This window comes from Natator depressus, chromosome 24 (assembly GCF_965152275.1).
Source record: "Natator depressus isolate rNatDep1 chromosome 24, rNatDep2.hap1, whole genome shotgun sequence".
In the NCBI taxonomy this organism is placed as follows: Eukaryota; Metazoa; Chordata; order Testudines; family Cheloniidae; genus Natator; species Natator depressus.
This window is the reverse complement of record NC_134257.1, coordinates 18,697,143-18,717,214: the sequence shown is the minus strand read 5'-3', so window position 1 is coordinate 18,717,214 and position 20,072 is coordinate 18,697,143. Positions and strand designations below refer to the sequence as shown.

General features: G+C 51.9%; 1 protein-coding gene and 1 pseudogene across 1 annotated transcript; both read left to right on the top strand.

The window, feature by feature from the left end:
• The first annotated feature begins 979 nt into the window (after positions 1-979).
• Positions 980-2,275, top strand: LOC141977378 (interferon-inducible GTPase 5-like). Its single transcript, XM_074938834.1, has one exon. The coding sequence runs from the start codon at positions 1,007-1,009 to the stop codon at positions 2,273-2,275; it is 1,269 nt and encodes a 422-aa protein (XP_074794935.1). The 5' UTR covers positions 980-1,006.
• Positions 2,276-17,334: 15,059 nt separating this feature from the next.
• Positions 17,335-19,731, top strand: LOC141977563 (interferon-inducible GTPase 5-like; annotated as a pseudogene).
• Positions 19,732-20,072: the final 341 nt, after the last annotated feature.

Below are 20,072 nucleotides of genomic sequence, written 5' to 3'. Positions count from 1 at the left end.
CAAGATCCAGTGGTTTCCCTCTTCTCCCCCCCCCCACCTAAAAAAATCCTTTTCTTAAGGATCACGGGTTCTACCAATGATTATTTGGTGCCAGACCTGATGAACTCTGTGAAGTTTGCAAGCTTGTGTCTCTTCCACCCAGAAGCTGGTCCCATAAGGACATTCCCTCACCCACAGGGGCGGCGAGATGTATGGAGCACGGGGGCCAACTCCACCAAAGTTGGGGGCCAGGTCTCTCCCGCAGCCCCACCTGCCACCCCCGCGCACCTCTCCTGGCCTGTCCACCCCGTCCCCGCCTGCCACCCCTGGGCAATTTAAAAGGGCCTGGGGACCCCCCCCCCACCACCAACAGCAGCGCAATAGGGCTAAGACAGCTTTCTGCCTGCCCGCTCAGCTTCCAGAAGCAGCTGAAAGCCGCCGGCACGACCCTGCAGCCCGGGGGGGGGGGTCTCCATGCCTGCCCCCCATGTGGGAATCGGGAATTAGGAGCACTTTGATCTCGTGGAGTGGTCTGAGCCCCTCTCCCGCCACCCCTGTGCCTGTCCTGGGTGGTCCTTGGCTTTCACTCCCATCTCCAACCCCTCCTGGCAACCTCCTGCTCTCCTGGCTCCACAGAGCAGCACATCTGACGGCCCCATCGTCTACTCCTGGGAGAATTCTGCTCCAAAGTATTAAAAATATGCACAGCTCGTTAATTATACACATGCACAGTAGGGCAGAATTCCCCCAGGAGTAATAGTCCGTGCACCGGGGAGGTTACCCAGTATTTACAGTGCTTCAGGTGTCTGCACCGTGGGGACGGGGATGCAAGTTCCAGCACACGTGTTGGTGGGGGTGAAACCAGCCCCACGGCTGCAAGTCTGTACGTTGCTACCTGAACTGTTTTATTTTTTTAAGGCTGCATTTACACTAACCGAAACGTGCCATTTCCTTTTCTTGTCTTGGGAAGAGGGAATCTCTTGTAGGTCCAACGGATATGGAGCTGGTCTCAGCGCTCACAAAGGGTATGGAGTCCGTCTCAGCGCTCATGAAGGGTATGGAGTCCATCTCAGTGCTCATGGAAGCTCTGGATCTAAGCTCGGACCCAAAGGAATTCTTCGATGGCTCCATAAAGGTGTTTGAGGAGTTCATGGATCTTTTCAAAGACAAAGGACAGGCTGAAGTGGCTTCCATAGCGCAGGCGGAGCTGGAGTCGTTCAAATCCACCATGCTCGACATCGCAGTCACGGGGGAGACGGGTGCCGGGAAATCGTCCTTCATCAATGCCCTCCGGGGACTGACTGCTGAGGATGACGGGGCTGCCCCAACTGGGGTGACAGAAATGACAACGGAGCCGACTGTTTATCCCTATCCAAACCACCCCAACGTGAGGCTATGGGACCTGCCCGGCATTGGCGCCCCAGATTTCAAGCCAAAGACATACCTGCGGCAGGTGAATTTCAAACGCTATGACTTCTTCGTGATCATCGCTTCGGAGCGCTTCAAATGCAACCACGTGGCCCTGGCCTGGGAGATCGAGAGGATGGGGAAGAGGTTCTATTTTGTGCGCTCCAAGGTGGATGAAGACTTGTGCAACGAAGAAAGGGATCACCCTAGAACGTTCAGTCAGGAGAGCGTCCTGGAGCGACTCAGGATGGACTGCAGGAAACACCTGCAAAAGATAGGGATGAGCAACCCAGAGATTTTCCTTCTCTCCAGCTGTGAATTCACTAAGTATGATGCTCCTGGCCTGGTCAAGGCTTTGCAGGATGATCTCCAAGGTCTGCAGAGACTTGCCTTTCTGCTCAGTCTGCCAAACCTGTCTGCAGAAATCATAGAGGAGAAGAAAGCTGCCCTGCAGAAGCTGATATGGCTAATCTCTCTCGCATCGGCTTTAGTCAATGTCATTCCAATCCCACGGCTCTCTGTTGCTTGTGATATTAGCATCCTGCTAGGATCCATGATTGCCTTCTACAAGCACTTCGGCCTAGATGAGGGCTCCTTGGCTAATCTGGCCAGGCAGACTGGGAAACCGATAGCAGAGTTGAAGGCCGTTATCAGATCTCCTGAGGCAAAAGAAATAAGAGGAGATGTTGTAATCAAAATGCTTCTAAAGGAGGAGAAGGGTTTACCTAGATTAACTGCAAATCTACCAGTGCTTGGTCCCATGTTAACTGTGGGAATCTCTTTTTTAACCACCTACTTCATGCTGTTGAGCTTTCTCGATAAAGTGGCTGAAGATGCCGAAAGGGTTCGGAAGACTGCTTTGAAGGAAGACGAGAAAAAGCGTAAATGATCAGCAGACCTGTTCATGAATAAGAGACCCAATCCCAGCTGGAGATTGGGCCACCTCACCCCCAAATGTTAAAAATCAAGCCGAAAAGAAGCGGCTCTTTCATTCTTTAATTTCCCCCGATGAGTCGGGTTTCTAGTCTTTCCGTTGGACTTGTTAGGATAGCCAAACCATTTGTCTAAAATGGGAAAACCAACAAAATACACCAAGATCCTCAACTGCTGTAAATCAGTGTCGCAACCAACCTTGCCGTCAGCTGCTGTCTCTTTCGTACCCGGCCTGCACGACCATCCAGCCCCTGTCTACAGCAGACTCTGTGCACCTTCTAAACCATGCCTTTGATCTGAAGAAGTGCAGACCATGGCTAGTTTGTGTGCTAGCAGCCGGGTTACAGATGAATGAGGGTGCTGGAACAAGCATTTCCCAGCAATGTCACTGCAAGCATTCAGAAATCACCACTCAGGCCCCTCAAAATCATGAGATTTTTAAAAATGTTTGTTTTTTTTTTCATTTGCCTCCTGTTTTGAGGGTTTGCTGGTCACCGTGTGCTGCTGTTCTGCGCAGCCCCTGGAAACCAGGACCAGAAAGTTCTTTTTTTGAATAACACCTGAGAGTCTCCCGTGACCACATGACGCCAGGAAGCGTTACGGGGAAGTACCAATAACTGCACGAATCACAAGAGTTTGCAATGCTCATATAGTGACTGTAACCAAGCTGTGTTTTGCATCAGGTGATCCGAGGAGCAATTTAATCATAGCATGATCCCAACAGCCCGGCTGAGCCCTTGGACAATCCAGCGTATTGCTACGAGTTGGATATAGAAGCTAAATTCTAGGTCGGTGGTTTTCAACCTTTTTTTCTGGTGACCCCGTTGAAGAGCATTGTTGATGCCCGCGACCCAACGGAGCTGGGGATGAGGGGTTTGGGGTGTGGGAGGGGCTCAGGGCTGGGGCAGAGGGATGGGGTGCATGGGTGGGGCACAGGCTTACCTCCGGGGGCTCCCGGTCAGCGGCACAGCAGATGTGCTAGGGCAGGCTTCCCGACTGTCCTGGCACCGGGGACTGCGCTGCACCCGGAAGCGGCCAGCAGCAGGTCTGGCTCCTCGGCGGATCTGTGCAAGCGGGTGCTCAGGGTAGGGGCAGCGCATGGAGCCCCGTGGTTCCCCCACCTAGGAGCCGGACCTGCTGCTGGCCACTTCCGGGGCTCAGCGCGGTGTCAGAAGAGGTAGGGACTGGCCTGCCTTAGCCGGGCAGCGCCGCCGACGGTACCTTTAACGTGCTGACCAGAGCCGCCGCGACCCAGCGCCTTCCATTCTGCGACCCAGTGCTGGGTCGTGACCCACGGTTTGAAAACCACTGTCCGATGTAATCTATGGCCAGTGCAACTGCATTCATGCTGTATCAATAATTAGTGTGCTTGTTTCTTTATGATTACTGCTCGTGCATATATAGTCGTCTCATGTAATAAATTCAATTATAACCTGAATTAAGCCTCTGTATAGATCATGACGGCAATGGTCAGAGAGAAAAACCCAGTGGTAGGGAGTCCCATGGGTTAACCCCAGTAATTCCCATTGCCAGGGAGTCCCACTGGTTAACACTGTTAATGCCCAGTGGCAGGGAGTCCCGTGGGTTAACCCCACTAATTCCCAGTGGGAGGAGTCCCACTGTTTAACACTGCTCATTCCCAGTGACAGAGAATACCACTGGTTAACCCCACTAATTCCCAGTGGCATGGAGTCCGGTGCGTGAACCCCACTAATTCCAAGTGGCAGGAAGTCCCACTGGTTAACACCACTAATTCCCAGTGGCGGGGAGTCCCGTGGGTTAACCCCACTAATTCCCATTGACAGGGAGTCCCTCTGGTTAACACTGTTAATGTCCAGTGGCAGGGAGTCCCGACCGTAACAAAATGCTTAGGCAACCCAGGGATGAGGGGTTTGGGGTGCAGGAGGGGGCTCTGTGTTGCGGGGGGCTCAGGGCTGGGGCAGGGGGTTGGGGCTCGGTGTGTGTGTGTGTGTGTGTGTGTGTGTGTGTGTGTGCTGCCCCCTGCTGGAGGGGCTGAGCCCTGCATTGTGTGTGTGTGTGTGTGATAACTGCACACTGTTACCCCCTGACTGCATGGCAACATTTAGAGCTGTGTCCACCAGGAAATGGGCTGGGGGGCTGGGGGCCTACACTCCAGGCATGGCAAGCCAGCCTGGGCGATGTTGCTCAGCCCCCTCCAGCTGGGCTGGAGTCTCTGGAGTGAAAAGTTATGTGACTCCTGGTGACGAAGGCGTGCCCCTGACAGCAGGTCTCCTCATTCCACCCGTGCAAACTGCGGGCTCCCCCACTTTGCAAGCAGCTCGGCCCTGTCCCTGCCTGGCTCCCGCACTTGGGCCCTGAGTGACGGGCTCCCGCCCACAGGCCAGGGGTGCAGCCTCTCTGCTCCTGCGGCAGGTCTCGGCAGCATTTGCCACCGTGCTACCGCCTCCGAAGGAGGACAAGCAAGGCCCTGAAATGGCTCCGGCCTTTCATCTCTGACCGAAGCCCAGGGCCATTCTGGGCAACGACTCCGCAGCCTCGAGGGCTCCCGTCTCCTGGGGCTCATCCCCGCCCCTCCCCATTCAGCAGCTGCAGGAAACCAGCAGGTGAGCTGCCCAGATGCCCAGGCTGAGGGGCCAGCAGGGCACAGACCACACCTAGCTTTGCTCTGGCTTCGTGGCCAACGTTACCTGCCCTGTCTCCCAGGCCTCTCGCTGCCTGGCCAAGGTCAGCAGTGGGGTGAGAGGAGCAGCAGCAGCCCCCCCACACGAGGCGGAGCTGATTCTGGCAGTGAGAGGGGACCACTTTGGAGAACTCTGCCAGAGAAACCCCTTCCCTTGGCCTTGGGCACCTCCTGCTCTGGTTTACCTGGAGCGGGTATTCCTGTGCCAGGCTGTGTGGACACTCCTACCTGGGAAGCCACGTGGCTAGAACGGAGTTAGCTAAATTGGGTTTGTTACCAGCCATCGCTGACTCCACCCTGAGCCAGGTTAGTTCCAGAGTCAGACCATCCACACAGACCTGCAGCAAAATACCCGCATCACCACTCGGCATCCCGTTTAGCGGAACCGTCTGCCTCTGCGCAGGCCAGGCTGATTCTGCCCCGCTCCTGCGCACTCCCCCAGCAGAACACCCTCCCATCAGTCGGCATCCGGCCAGCAGGTCACCGCTGCCGAGCTGGCCACGAGTTACGGGAAAGGCCCTGATAAGGCAGCTGCAGTTTCCTGTCTTCAGGAAATGGAGGCCGAGCTCTGAGAATGCGCAGCGTGGTTCACAGTGGGGCAGCGTCTGCCCAGCCCCACGGGCTCCCAGGGACACGTTGCCCGGGTCTTCGCTCTTCGCTCTGGCTCCCCACTGAACACCGCGTTCAGGCTCCTTGCCCTCGGTTTCAAAGCCCTGCATGACACTGGCCCCACCTGCCTGAGATACCGGCTTTCTTCCCCCTCCGCCATGACTTCCCACAACAGCTGCTAACTGACGGGGGGAGACCAACAACTGGGTTTGACAGAGTCCTCACGGGAACCAGACCCAGACGACGCAGCTCGCTGGCACAGGAAACCCCAGCCTGGCTGCCTTTAAAGCCAATGCAAACCCCGTCACTGTGGCCAGCACCACACTCCTGCTCTTCTGCATTCAGGAGCAGCCGGAGCCTGCCTATGGCGGGCAGGGAAGAAAGACAGAGAGGCCCTGGATGCCGTTATTTTCCGCTGGGAGACGCTCAGACAACTGCAGCGATGGGCCCAATGCAAGAACCCAGATGAGAGAAACCGGATGTGAAACGCTGCAACATCAGAGATTCCACTGGCTCTGAGCTCAGGCTCCTTTCTCTTTTCCTCAGCAGGATGTGGCTTCCGATTTTTAAAGGCTGCCTCTTTGCCCCTGGCCGCTCTTACTCTGTTGTTTAGCCACAGGGGCACATTTTTGGCCCTCCACTATGTAGTTAAATTTGGGGTCACAGGTAACATTTCATTTGAGCTGCTATTACTTTGCTTCACAGAGCTTTACACGGTACACATTTCATTTCATGGTGCATAACTTCCTGCTGTGTCTTGTATCTGATGTTGCTATTTGCGCCTGTGCAAAGGGGGTGTCATCTGCTACCAAACGGCAGGAGAGTGCATTACAACCACTCTGCAGCGCCGTAAGTGATGGCGCAAGACAGAGCCAGGCCCTGAATTTCTGCCTTCCCTGTGAGAATGCTGAATTCCTTGGGTTTCAGCAATGAGCCCAGGTAACATTCAGCAGCTGCTGAATGGACATACACAGACAACAGCACTTCGCATTGACTCATTAGCTGCTATTCAGTAAAACTGTAACAGGCTTGTCATTAGAGGTCGCTGGGACAGTGACCAGCCCTACCTGTGTGTTTGTGCAGTATACAGCGTCCTGATCCTGACTGGTCCCTTTGGGCATGATGGCCATGCATGTCAGAATACTCCTAATTAATAATGGCATGTCTGACTACAGGCAGGGGGGCAGAATCTGTCTGCCTCATTCTTTATTGCATTCCATTGAGAATTTTTCTCAAATAAATGCATTAAAACTATTGGTGCTCGTTGACAAAGCTCTCTGGACTTTCTTTTATAACATTGTTTTTTGCTGCCCAATTCATACGAGAGAATTGCATCTGCAAAGCTAACATCTGGCCGTCACCGTTTATCACCATCATCATGTTCCTATTACACCTCTGGTGTTTAGGGCGGTGACGAAGCTCCTCCACTCCTGTCTGTTTTTGGCAAGTCTTTCAAAGGTCCCCCAGGTCTGCCCCAGGTTTTTCAGCTCAGCTGCCACAGCTCTTCACCGTGTTGTTTTCGGGCGGCCTCGTTTTCGCTTGCTTTCAGGTGTCCATCTTATTGCTACTCTGGTGATGGAATCACATGACCGATCCATCTCCAACGCCTCCTGGCAGTGATGGTGCTCACATCCTCTTGGCTGCACTGTGTCAACAGACCTTGGTCTGAGATTGTTCTGGGCCAAAAGATACGGAGGCATGGGATTAGCAGGGTTCAGAAAATGTCTGGATGTTTATATGGAGGACCTGACTATCCAGAGATATAATAGGAAAGAGTGAAACAAAGAAACAGACAAAAACCACCCCAGAATTTTGGAAGGGACAGAAACTTCCTGATTCAGGGCATGAACCAACCTCTAGTTAAAGGGATCAGCATGAGCCATTTCCTAGGGCATGCTGTCTCATAACTGCTACTGCGGGCCCCTTGCTCCTTCCTCCGGAGCAGCTGGTAATGGCCATTGTCAGAGACAGGATTCTGAGCTAGAGGGGCCCTAGTCTGATCCCCTCTGGCAGCTCCTCCGCTTCTCTGTTAATTAATGAAGGTGAAACTAATGAAGCAGGGGTTTTGTGAAATCATAGCTTTCTGCTTATAGTGAGAACTATGACATAATTTCCTGTGCATGGAATGTCTGGCTGGGCTCTGGAAATGATTTGGTTCTTTTAAAGAAATAAACATTTTGGACTGTTTCTATGTCTTGAATTGTCTCAGTATAAATCACTGTTCAGCAAAAATGACAAATTGTCCCTTCATTGCCAGCAAATAACCCTCCTCCCCACAAAATAACATGAACATTGGTGCTCTTTGTGTGTCAGTCTCTTTAACAGAAACTGACCACTGAGGCGGTGACACAAGGGAGTCGGGGATACACAGGCATTCCCAGCGTCAGAGCTCCAAGGGGGTGGCTCTGGAATCCTATGTGCTCTGTTGGTCGGTGAATGTGATGGGCGGTCACGTCCAGAGATAGAAGAGACAAGACAACTAATCTGGGGCCCTTGGATCATATGCTAAGGCAGCATGGCCTTGAGCAGCGGTTCTCAAACTTCATTGCATCATGACCCTCTTCAGGCAACAAAAATTACTATGTGACCCCAGGAGGGGTTACCGAAGCCTGAGTCCACCCAAGCAGGGGGGCCAAAGCCCAAGCCCAATCGCCCCAGAGGGGCAAGCCGGCCAAAGCTGAAGCCCACGGGCTTCAGCCCTGAGCGGGTGTCCTGTAACCTGAGCCCAGCCACCGAGGACTGAAGATCTCTGGCTTCAGCTTCGGCCCTGGGCGCTGGGGCTTGGGCTTTGGCCCCAGGCCCTAGCAAGTCTAATGCCAGCCCTGGCAACCCCGTTAAAATGGGGTCATGACCCACTTTGGGGTCCCGACCCATAGTTTGAGAACCACTGGCCTAGAGGAACGACAGTTTACTCGCTCTTGCAAATGTAACCCCCAAGGAGATGCCCTAGGTTCCTGGGGCTCGGTCTGCTGGCAGCTCTGGGAGGGGCACACTGCCCCTGGTAGAGAGGGGGAGCCAAGGCAGGCTCAGAGTCTGCCCGGCAACCACTAGGGAAGGAGATGCCCTCCCAGGGAGCTCAGGAAAGGGGAGAAGCCATTTGGGAGTCAGTCTGGAGCCGGCCAGGGCAAGGGCAGGCCTGGCTGTGTGGGGAGCTGGGGAGTCCCAGGCCAGCATGCAGGGTTCCCCCTGAGAACTGACCTCTAGGGACCTGACAGCAGATCCCTGCGCTGGGCTTTTCCCTCTCCACTGATGATTCCCAGTTTGTAGAGTTTTGCTGGGAAACTTCCTCAGCCAGGCGGAGTTCGCCCTCCAGCTCCCTAGGGGAGACCAGTCACCACATGACCAGCTCTGCTCTGGCTGCTAGTCCTGGGCTGGCCTGCTGGGAGTGTGTCTGGACTCTGGGCTAGGAGACGACAGTTTGGATTTTAGCACAGTTGTGTAATCTGCACCTTGAGCCCTGCACCCCTTTGTGGTGAGGGGAAATCCTGGGACCAGAAGCAGCCTGATTCCTGCCCGAAGAGGATCCCTGCCAGCAGAGATCAGCCCCTCTGCAGTGACCGAGGAGTCCAGAGTCAGCTCTGAACCTGAGGATCATTCATGGAGTTTGTGATGCACCATCGTTTAGTCAGTCAGGGAATTTGTTTTGGGGACTCCTTACTCCCTGAACTGTGTCCTCAAGCCAGGGAGTGAGGGTTTGGGGATTTTATAACCTGCTGCATATTAAACCTGTAGAGGGATTTACCACCTTCTCCCACTTGCGAGTCCTTTGGGATGTACTTAACCCAGTCAGCCACACTGCTAAACCACTGCAGAGAAGAATTTTGTGGTCATAGGTCATCAAGGGCCCCAACAAAGTACGCGTACCAACGGGACAGTGATCTTACATTTGCTACATCAGGTCCCGTGACTGGGGAAAGTCACGGGTATTATCAGCGTGGGCACCGGTGACCCTAAAAATAGTGTTTTACCCTGTTATGTTATATTTGTCTCCTGTTTAATATAATTATTGTGTTGAATATATTGTATGTGTGTGTGTTATTTCTTGGAAGTCTCCAACTATCTGGCAAGTAAGTGGGGGTTACCCTGTGGTTAGAATTTTCCTCCCAAGCTGCCCTGGTGACCCTGCCAGGAAGGAGTGAGCGGGGTGGAGGCACCGCCAAATAAATTCATAGGAAAAAATAAAGAAGATTCACCCTACTGAGTGGGTGGCGGAATCCAGAAGAACCCAGACCTGTCCATCAAAACAGTCAGCCTCACCTCAGTCCCTGGAAAAATCATGGAGCAGGTCCTCAAAGAATCAATCCTGAAGCACTTACATGAGAGGAAAGTGATCAGGAACAGTCAGCATGGATTCACCAAGGGAAGGTCATGCCTGACTAATCTAATCGCCTTTTATGATGAGATTACTGGTTCTGTGGATGAAGGGAAAGCAGTGGATGTATTGTTTCTTGACTTTAGCAAAGCTTTTGACACGGTCTCCCACAGTATTCTTGTCAGCAAGTTAAGGAAGTATGGGCTGGATGAATGCACTATAAGGTGGGTAGAAAGCTGGCTAGATTGTCGGGCTCAACGGGTAGTGATCAATGGCTCCATGTCTAGTTGGCAGCCGGTGTCAAGTGGAGTGCCCCAGGGGTCGGTCCTGGGGCCGGTTTTGTTCAATATCTTCATAAATGATCTGGAGGATGGTGTGGATTGCACCCTCAGCAAATTTGCGGATGATACTAAACTGGGAGGAGTGGTAGATACGCTGGAGGGGAGGGATAGGATACAGAAGGACCTAGACAAATTGGAGGATTGGGCCAAAAGAAATCTGATGAGGTTCAAGAAGGATAAGTGCAGGGTCCTGCACTTAGGATGGAAGAATCCCATGCACCGCTACAGACTAGGGACTGAATGGCTAGGCAGCAGTTCTGCGGAAAAGGACCTAGGGGTGACAGTGGACGAGAAGCTGGATATGAGTCAGCAGTGTGCCCTTGTTGCCAAGAAGGCCAATGGCATTTTGGGATGTATAAGTAGGGGCATAGCGAGCAGATCGAGGGACGTGATCGTTCCCCTCTATTCGACACTGGTGAGGCCTCATCTGGAGTACTGTGTCCAGTTTTGGGCCCCACACTACAAGAAGGATGTGGATAAATTGGAGAGAGTCCAGCGAAGGGCAACAAAAATGATTAGGGGTCTAGAGCACATGACTTATGAGGAGAGGCTGAGGGAGCTGGGATTGTTTAGTCTGCGGAAGAGAAGAATGAGGGGGGATTTGATAGCTGCTTTCAACTACCTGAAAGGGGGTTCCAAAGAGGATGGCTCTAGACTGTTCTCAATGGTAGCAGATGACAGAACGAGGAGTAATGGTCTCAAGTTGCAATGGGGGAGGTTTAGATTGGATATTAGGAAAAACTTTTTCACTAAGAGGGTGGTGAAACACTGGAATGCGTTACCTAGGGAGGTGGTAGAATCTCCTTCCTTAGAGGTTTTTAAGGTCAGGCTTGACAAAGCCCTGGCTGGGATGATTTAACTGGGAATTGGTCCTGCTTCGAGCAGGGGGTTGGACTAGATGACCTTCTGGGGTCCCTTCCAACCCTGATATTCTATGATTCTATGATTCTATGAAACCTGTCAGCATTAAAGACGGTAACCGGCTGGAGAGGGGGCACTATACAAATTTATCGTAACTTGATTTTGGCCCTTGCTGCAGGCAGACTCACAATACTGCACACAAGATTGGGAAGCCAAATGGGAAACAGTGCCCTGGCACCCAGGGGAAAGGACAATGAACTGCAAGCCCAAAGACCACTCCTATCCCAGCTCTTCCACTGATGGCTATTTGCTACTAGCAGTGGCCGATGGGCCACATTCTCAGCGTAACATCCCTTTCATAAACTTATCAAGCTCAGTCTCGAAGATGGTTAGTTTTTTCGCTCCCATTGGAAGGCTGCTCCAGAACTTCACTCCTCTAATGGTTAGAAACCTTTGCCTAACTTCAAGCCAAAATTTATTGATGGCCAGTTTATATCCATTTCTTCTTGTGCACCATTGGTGTGGAACTTAAACTTCCTCTCCCTGGTATTTATCCCTCTGGTGTATTTATAGAGAGAAATCATATCTCCCCTCAGCCTTTGTTTGGTTAGGCTAAAGAAGGCAAGCTCCTTGAGTCTCCTTCGTAAGGTGTGTTTTCCATTCTTCTGATCATCCTCATAGCCCTTCTCTGCACCTGTTCCTGTTTGAATTAATCGTTCTTGAACATGGGAGACTAAACTGCACACAGTATTCCAGATGACCTCGCACCAGTTTCTTGTATAATGGTATCTTTGCTATCTCTACTGAAAATCCCTTGCCTGATGCTTCCTAAGATTGCATTAGCCTTTTTCATGGCTGCATCACATTGGCAGCTCATAGTCATCCTGTGACTCTTTCTCCTCCTCTGTTGCTTCCAACTGATATGCCCCCAGTTTATAGCAAAAATTCTGGTTAGTCCCTAAGTGCATGACCTTGTACTTTGCACTATTAAATTCCATCCCATTTCTATTACTCCAGTTTTCAAAGTCATCCAGATCTTCTTGTATGATGTTCTGGTCAACCTCCATATTGGCAATACCTCCCAACTTTGTGTCATCTGCAAATTTTATTAGCACACTCCCACTTTTTTTTACCAAGGTCAGTAATAAAAGTGTTAAATAAGATTGATCCCAAGACTGATCCCTGAGGAACTCCACTAGTAACCTCTCTCCAGCCTGACAGTTCGCCATTCAGTACGAGCCTTCGTAGTCTTCCCTTTAACCAGTCCTTACCCATCTTTCAATTCTCATATTAATCTCCAACCTCTCCAATTTCCCATGTGGAACTGTACGCTTGACTGAAACGCAGGTAGGTTAGATCTACTGCATTTCCTTTGTCTAAAAAATCAGTTATCTTCTCATAGAAAGAGATCAGATTGGTCTGGCATGATCTACCTTTTGTAAAACCATGTTGTACTTTATCCCATCCAGTTTGGGCTGCAGCTCTTCCCTATGAATGTTTCCCCCTTGCTTGGGATGCAGGTTTCACATAACTTCTGCAACTTTGACTTGAAGAAATTCCAAGCCGACTTCACATTAGATCCTTGAGTTCTTCAGTCCAGTCACTTCCCTAACTTCTTCCCTTAAGTTTTTAGTTTGCTCTTTTGAAATCAAGCACCATAGTTACAGATCTATTTTTGTTTATCCTTCCGTTTAAAATTGAATTAGCTCACGATCACTTGAACCAAGGTAGTCCCCTACAACCAGTTCGTCTATGAGCTCCTCACTACTTGCCAATAAAATGGCATCATCTCTTGTTGGTTCAGCGACTGTTTGGTGAAGAAATCTGTCTGCTATCACGTCCAGAAAAAATTGGGCTCTACCATTATGAGTAGCATTTGTCCTTTAGTCTATATCTGGGAAATTAAAGTCTCCCCTATTCCCAGTAGTATTTATTTCATTCAAAATATTAAAGAGGTCTTTGTCCATACCCAGAGTTCTCGTAGTAGGAGCCACAATCATACTGCTTGTGATAAATCTGTGAGAGCCAGCAACTCTGTGATTGTCACGCACACTTTGGGGATGGGCTGGGAGAGTTCAACAATCTGAAAAAAATGGCATCAATCGTTTAAAAAAAAAGGCATATGTTTTCGGGGGTCTGACTCATAATTTGTGACATTTTGGCTTTGGTAATACTGCAGATGCTGCACACTGCTCTGAGCATGTACAATGCTACATATGGCAACGCCAAGGTGGTCTGCTCAGAGGTCAGGAAGAATTGGGGCCTGAAGGAGGCTTTCTGCCTGGAGCCTCTTTATCTTCCCTGCCCCAGCTCTCCAGCCCGGTCTCTCAAGTTCAGTCCCATTCCAGGGTTGCAAAGAGTTCAACAAAACTGTCTTCATTTGAGCTTCCAAACAGAGCCTTGTCCCCCTTGGGGGCTTAGGTCACTTCGCTAGGAGGCTGGGGGGGGGGACGGGACCATGGCCAACCCACTACTCCGGGTCCCAGCCCAGGGACCCTACATACTGCTTCCTTCAGTTTGCTGCTGCTATTCCATGGGCCTTTTCCCATGGGGCCTTTAACTCCTTTCTCTCCACCCTGACTCAGGGCTGAGGTTCTCAAATCCTCTTCCTCCTTGCTGAATGCGGGGATCACCAGAAGCTGTCTTCTGGTTCTCTTCTTGAGCTCCTGTCAGCAGCAACAAGCACCCTTCCTTACTCTTCTGGTCCCAGCCAGGAATTGACCTACTCAGGCCCTGTAGCTCCTTTTAATTGAGCCTGCTAGGCTCTGATTGGCTCCTTCCAAGAGGCCTATCGAGGCAGGCCTGGAGGACCCCCCTCTGCTGCTTCTTCCTGGGTCGAGGGTTGCCACCTGTCCAGGTTTTACCAGACAGTCCGTTTTTTGGCTTCTGTGTCCAGGTGCTATTTAGGGTTGCCAGGTGCCCGGTTTTCAACGGGAAATTCCGGTCAAAAAGGGGACCTGGCAACCCTAAATGGCACCCAAACCAAAAGTCCAGTTACTGTGGGGTGGTGGGAGGCGCCAGGTCATTAGTCCATGCCAGCCCCTGCTCATCGGGGCTACCTCCTTCCTGCAAGCAGGCTCCTTGAGACAATCCAGCAAACGACGTAGGGAAGGATGGAGAAAGGAGTGAGCGATGGGGGCAGGGCATTGGGAGGAAGAGGGAAAGAAGAGGCGGGGCCTTGAGGGAAGAGGTGGAGCAGGGGTGTGGCCTTGGGGGAAGAGGCAGAGAAGAGGCAGGGCCTTGGGGGTCCAGTAACCAGCAATTAGAAAGGTGGCAACCCTACTTGGGGCAGGGTTTGGTAGGATCGCAGGCCCTCCAGCAGGAAGCCTCGAAGGGCCTAGTACACCCCATCACATCATTGTTAAGATTCTTTTTTGATCTTACTACTTTTTAAAAATGCCTTCTTATTGTTCTTAACTCTACTGGCCATAGATTTTTCCTTGTGTTATTTTGCTTCCCTTATCAATTTTCTACAATTCCTAGCTTCTGATTTACATTCATTACTATCACCTTCTCCATTCATCCATTTGTTATATATATGTAAGCAGTGTCAGGATGAGCTCCACCCTGACATCTGGTGGTGAGGTGTGGCAAGTTGTGGAAAAAAAAAAAACTTCAGGGGCTGATCTCATTTGCATAGGCACACCCACCCCGCCTAGACTGAGGCCATAGCTGCCCAAATGGTCGCTTCGGCTGCTGTGGGATCCCCAGTGTCTCTGTTATTGGGGCAGGAAGAATAAATTGTTATTACCCTGATTATGGGAACGGTGCTTGGAACTGTACTTGGCTTTTTGCTATGATGGAGGGACTCACCATCAACTAAGTAGCACTCGCTAGGCAAGGGTCATGGGTTCCAAAACTGTGTGAATGGAGAGAGACTTGAGATGGGTATTAGTGCCTGGTGGTGTGGGCCCCTTTGTGAGGGCCTGAAGCACCAATTGCACCTCTGTCTCTCTCCACTGTGGAATGTCGGAGCTAATTTTGGGTCTATTAAGAGTCTTGCTACAGGTACTGTGCTGCATTCACTTTGGCCTTAAGGTGCACCAGCACTAAGGCCCCCACTACTATGAGCTGAAATCACTGAGCACTGTGTCAAGTAGTGGGGAGCCGGAAGATCTAGAGTGCAGCGGTGTGTTCGTGAGACGGCGAGCTGAGCAGAACTGTTCGTGAGACGGCGAGCTGTGCGGAGTGGAGCCGTCTGTGAGACAGCGGTGTGTTCGTGAGACGGCAAGCTGAGCAGAGCTGTTCGTGAGATGGCGAGCTGTGCAGAGCGGAGCCATTCATGAGACAGCGAGCTGAGCAGAGCTGTTCTTGAGACAGCGAGCGGTGCAGAGCAGAGCCGGTCGTGGTGGAGCGGAGCCGTTCGTGAGACAGCGGTGTGTTCGTGAGACGGCGAGCTGAGCAGAGCTGTTCATGAGACGGTGAGTGGTGCAGAGCGGAGCCGGTCGTGGTGGAGCAGAGCCGTTCGTGAGACAGCGTAGCAGAGCAGAGCCCTGTGGGGCAGTCAGCTTCAGGACACGTAAGGTGCCCCTTGCCCCTTTTCCCCACACACAGGCACATTTTAGCCAGACTGGGGAGTAACACTATGCAGATGAACTTTTGAACTCTGGGGCTGGACTTTTTGGACTTTGGGTGATTTGTGGATTGCTGGACTCAAGAGACGTTTGGGTGCTGGGACTCAAGAACCCGAGGGAAAGGGGCATGCCCCAATTTGCTTGGGGTGGGTTTTTTGCCCATGGGTTGTGTTATGAATCCTGTTGGTGGTGTTTCCCCAACATAATGCCACATTGTTTCTCTTTGTTATTAAAAGGCTTTTTGCTACACCCAGACTATGTGCTTGCGAGAGGGGAAGTATTGCCTCTTGGAGGCGCCCAGCGGGGGTGGTATATATTTGTCCCAGGTCACTGGGTGGGGGCTCGAGCCGGTTTGCATTGTGTTATTGGAATGGATCCCCTAGATATTGAACCCGGCCCTTGTTGCTGCCAACTCTGATGGGCAGAAGGGTTACATATATTTTAAATAACTGCCTTCACTTCCCCTCTAAACTCAGTCTGTTTTTTTAATTAGCATGGCCTTCTTCCTGAGTTGTGGGATTGTGGCTTTTTGGGCATATAGTAAAGTATTCTTAAGCAATTCCCAGTTATCATTCACATTTTTCTGATAAAATTCTTACTTCCAGCTGAACTGGCTCATAACTTTTTTCCGCTTTTTGAAATTGAGCCTTTTAGAGCAACAGGTACATAAATCACTGGTCTGGACTTTTTTCTGTTTGCACATTATAAATGTGATCAAATCACGATCATGTGTATCTAAACTACCATTAATTTTTAGTTCTATGATCAGTTCTTTAGCTGTGAAGATGAAGTCTAATATAGACTCCCCCATGCTGGATGCAACACTTTTTGAGTTGGGAAATTGTCATAATGGATGTGTCAAATCTGTAAGCTTGGCTATATTCTCTCTACACAGCCACTGCTCTAACCACGAGACCATGCTCCTCCCATAGTAAACATGTGTGCTAAGGATCTGAACGTCTTGGATTCAAATCCTGCTGATGACCTGGGGAAGGTGGGGGTGGGGGGCGGAAGAGAGTTATGGATGCATATAATGGTATCAGTTTTTCTAGTTTTCTCATTTTCAAATTGTATCAGTTTAATTTGTACAGTGAGAAAACACCCTGAAGAAGTTCTGTAGTTAAAAAACCTGTCAATTATAGGGCAATGTATAATAAAAGCCAGGCGTTCCACATTTCAGTCACGTTCTCACAGTTTGATGGCTTGTGTCACACATTGGCAGGTTTGATAGCCTTCGAGCCACATTTACTGTCCTGTGAGCCTTTCTCTTGCTTGAAAGGGTCTGCAGTGAGTTATGGGGAAGGGGAGCTGGTCGTGTCTGCTTGCAGAAACTCCCAAAGGCGCAGCTCAGAATATGCCCCTGGAGGTGTGTGATCTGAATGAAACCTCTGACTCTTTCAGTCAAGCCCAAGAAGGGAAGCAGTGATGTAAGGAGCCAGCTGCCACCATCTCTGTTCCTCTGAGGCCAGCTAGAGACAGTCAGACACCTCTGTATCTAGGCCCCGCTCTGTCCCTCCCCTGTTATCCACCACAGCGGGGCCAGGGGGGTGATGCCCTGCCCGCTTCCTCAGCCAGCTGCTGCTTTCACTTTCCCTGCATTGTTCCAGGGAAGGGGAAGGGCCAGACTGGGGGGCATGGGGAGGGGCAGTGGGATTGAGCCAGCCGCAGAGCAGAGGGAAGGGAAGGGGAGAAAGAGGGGCACACAAAGAGGGGACTTGGCAGGAAGAGGGGGAGCTAGGAGCCCACAGAAGGCAAGACAGCAGCTGAGACACTGAGGACGAGAGATTGATGAGCTGCTTGTGCCCACAGATTGCTGCCCCTTCCTAGAGACCATCGGGCCCCCCCGGATGCAGCGCAGCCTGGGGGAAGGTAAGAGATTCCTGCTGGCTGGGATTTCCCTGCACCCCCCACCCTCCCCACCCCAATTCTCACATCCCCCAATAGTGGCCAGCTGCCGGGCTCTGATGCTAATGTCCTCTGGTCCTGTGCATGGAGCCGGGATGGGGTCCAAGAAAGCAGTGTGCTCCCCGTCTTCCTGCCAGGCCTTTGGGGCGAGTGAGAGCAGCTGCAGGGATCCCCCTGGCTCCCCTGGCCTAGAGGGCATGCCGAGGGAGGGCTGGGTCTGAGCACTGCTCTGCCCATTCACAGCTGAACTATTGTCCCCGTCAGGGGGCAGGGTGCTGGGCTGGCTCGAAAATCTCCCCGTGTATATTTGTGTCTTCATGGGGGCTGAGATCTTGTGAAAATTCTCACCTGTGGGTCTGCACAGCACCCAGAATAATGGGGGCTCCTGATCTCAGTCAGGGGGTCTGGGCAGCGCCCACCACAACAGGGCCCTGATCTCGGTCGGGGTCTGGGCACGCCTGGCACAGTGGGCTCCGATCTCAGTCAGGATTCATATGCACTATTATACAACAAATAATAAATAATGATTAAAACCAAACAACTCCTGTTTTTCCCATACTTCCCCTGCCTCCTTCAGTGCCCGGACCAGATACGCAAGGGGAAGAGTTATGGTTGCATAGGCTACCATAAATATGCCTTTTCCTAACTTTTGAGTGCTTGACGTTGCCACCATAAGTAATCCGCTGTCGGCGTAGGATTTTCCAGAGGTAGCAATAACTAGGAGCTGAAATGTTTCTTCTTCTCTGTAGTAGATTGAGCACCATGGCTCTCGATGGGTTCAAAGCCGCTGTCTATCAAGGGAGCCTGACAGAAACTGTTTCTAATGTGCAGGATTTTTACAGCCACACCCTCAGCTTTGCCGTTACAGGGGAGTCAGGGTCCGGGAAGTCCTCCCTCATCAACGCCATACGGGGGCTACATGCTGGTGATGAAGGTGCTGCTGAAACCGGGATGCTGGATGTCATAAGGGAGCTGATGGCTTATCCAGATCCCGTCCTTCCAGGAGTCACCCTCTGGGACCTACCAGGGGTGGGGGGTGTCCTATTTCCCTCTAGACATCTACTGTAAGCGGCTCAATTTGAGCCAATTTGAGTTCTTCATCATTGTCGGCTCCCAGCGCTTCCGCTCCGACCACGCCAGGCTGGTCCGTGAGATCCAGAGACTGGGCAAGAGGTTCTGCTTTGTGTGCTCCAAAGCCAACGTGGACCTGGATGCTTCCAGGAGGCAGCGTCCCTCCAGTTACAATGAGGAGAGGATCCTGCAGCAGATCAGGGAGGACTGCAGGAGAGGCCTGGGAGCAGAAGGAGTGGGCCACCCACAGGTTTTTGTCGTGTCCAGCTGGGACCCCCACCACTACAATTTTCCCCTCCTGCGGCAAACTTTGCAGACGGAGGTGCAGAGCCTGAAGAAACACGCCTTCCTGTGTAGCCTGCCTGCTGTCGCCTTGCCCATCGTCAAGCAGAAAAAAGCTGCCCTGAAGGGGCAGATTTCTCATGTCTTCTCAGTGCCGTTCCTGTCCCAGGCCTCTCTTTCTTGTGCACCTTCTTCATCTTCAGGAAACACCTGTTCCGATACTGTAGCAGCTTTGGCGTGGACGACAGGTCCCTCTCTGCTCTCGCCCGGCAGGTTGGGAAGCCCATAGGGGAACTGACGGCCGTGATGACGTCCTTGGGAATGACCCCCATGGTGGCTCTGAAGCTGCTGTCGGACTCGGTGGGGGCCGCCGTGACGGTAGCGGAATATTCGTGGAAGCGCCTCCCCGTGTTTGGTGCCTTGGTGCCCGGAGGGGTGGCGCTGCTTACCACGTTCTTCATGCTGCAGCAGTGTTTGGCCTCAGACGATACCCAGCGGGTTCTGAGCAAAGCGCTGGAGGCAGAAGGGGAAACACCATCTAGGATTGGATGTCGTGTCGGATGTGCCTGCTGCTGTCTAGCAGACATGGTCTTGGACTTCAAGCAGGAAAGCTTCATGCTTCTCCATCCAGGAGTCCCATGTCCAGTCCCCATAAACCATTTAGGGGTGTTGTTGCACGTGGGTCAAAGTGCCCATAACGAAGGTGACAGACTCAGTGACAGCTCAACGCTCCTGAGGTTTCGCCCCACAAGGAAGGAGGCAGCTTCCTTCTTGACATTCATACAACAAAAATAAAATTATACTGAATCCAGTTCTACCTACCTGTGTCCCTCTGTGCTCCTCCATCACTTCGGTATATGAGCACCTTACACGCATTAACGGACCGGATCCCCACACTGGGGCAAATCGGCCATAGCTCCATTGGGGTCAATGGCAGAGACCCCCAGCTGGGGTCAATTGGCCATAGCTCCACTGAGGTCACTGGGGCTAGACCACCGCTGGGGTCAATGGGCCGTAGCTCCTTTGGAGTCAATGGGGCCGGATCCCAGCTGGGGTCAATCGGCTGTAGCAGAATGGGAGTCAATGGGGCCAGATCCTCAGCTGCGGGCCATTGCTCCATTGAAGCTTAGAAGCTG

Coding starts and splice junctions, on each gene's coding strand:
- LOC141977378 (XM_074938834.1), top strand. CDS start 1,007: ATGGAGTCCGTCTCAGCGCTCATGAAGGGTATGGAGTCCATCTCAGTG.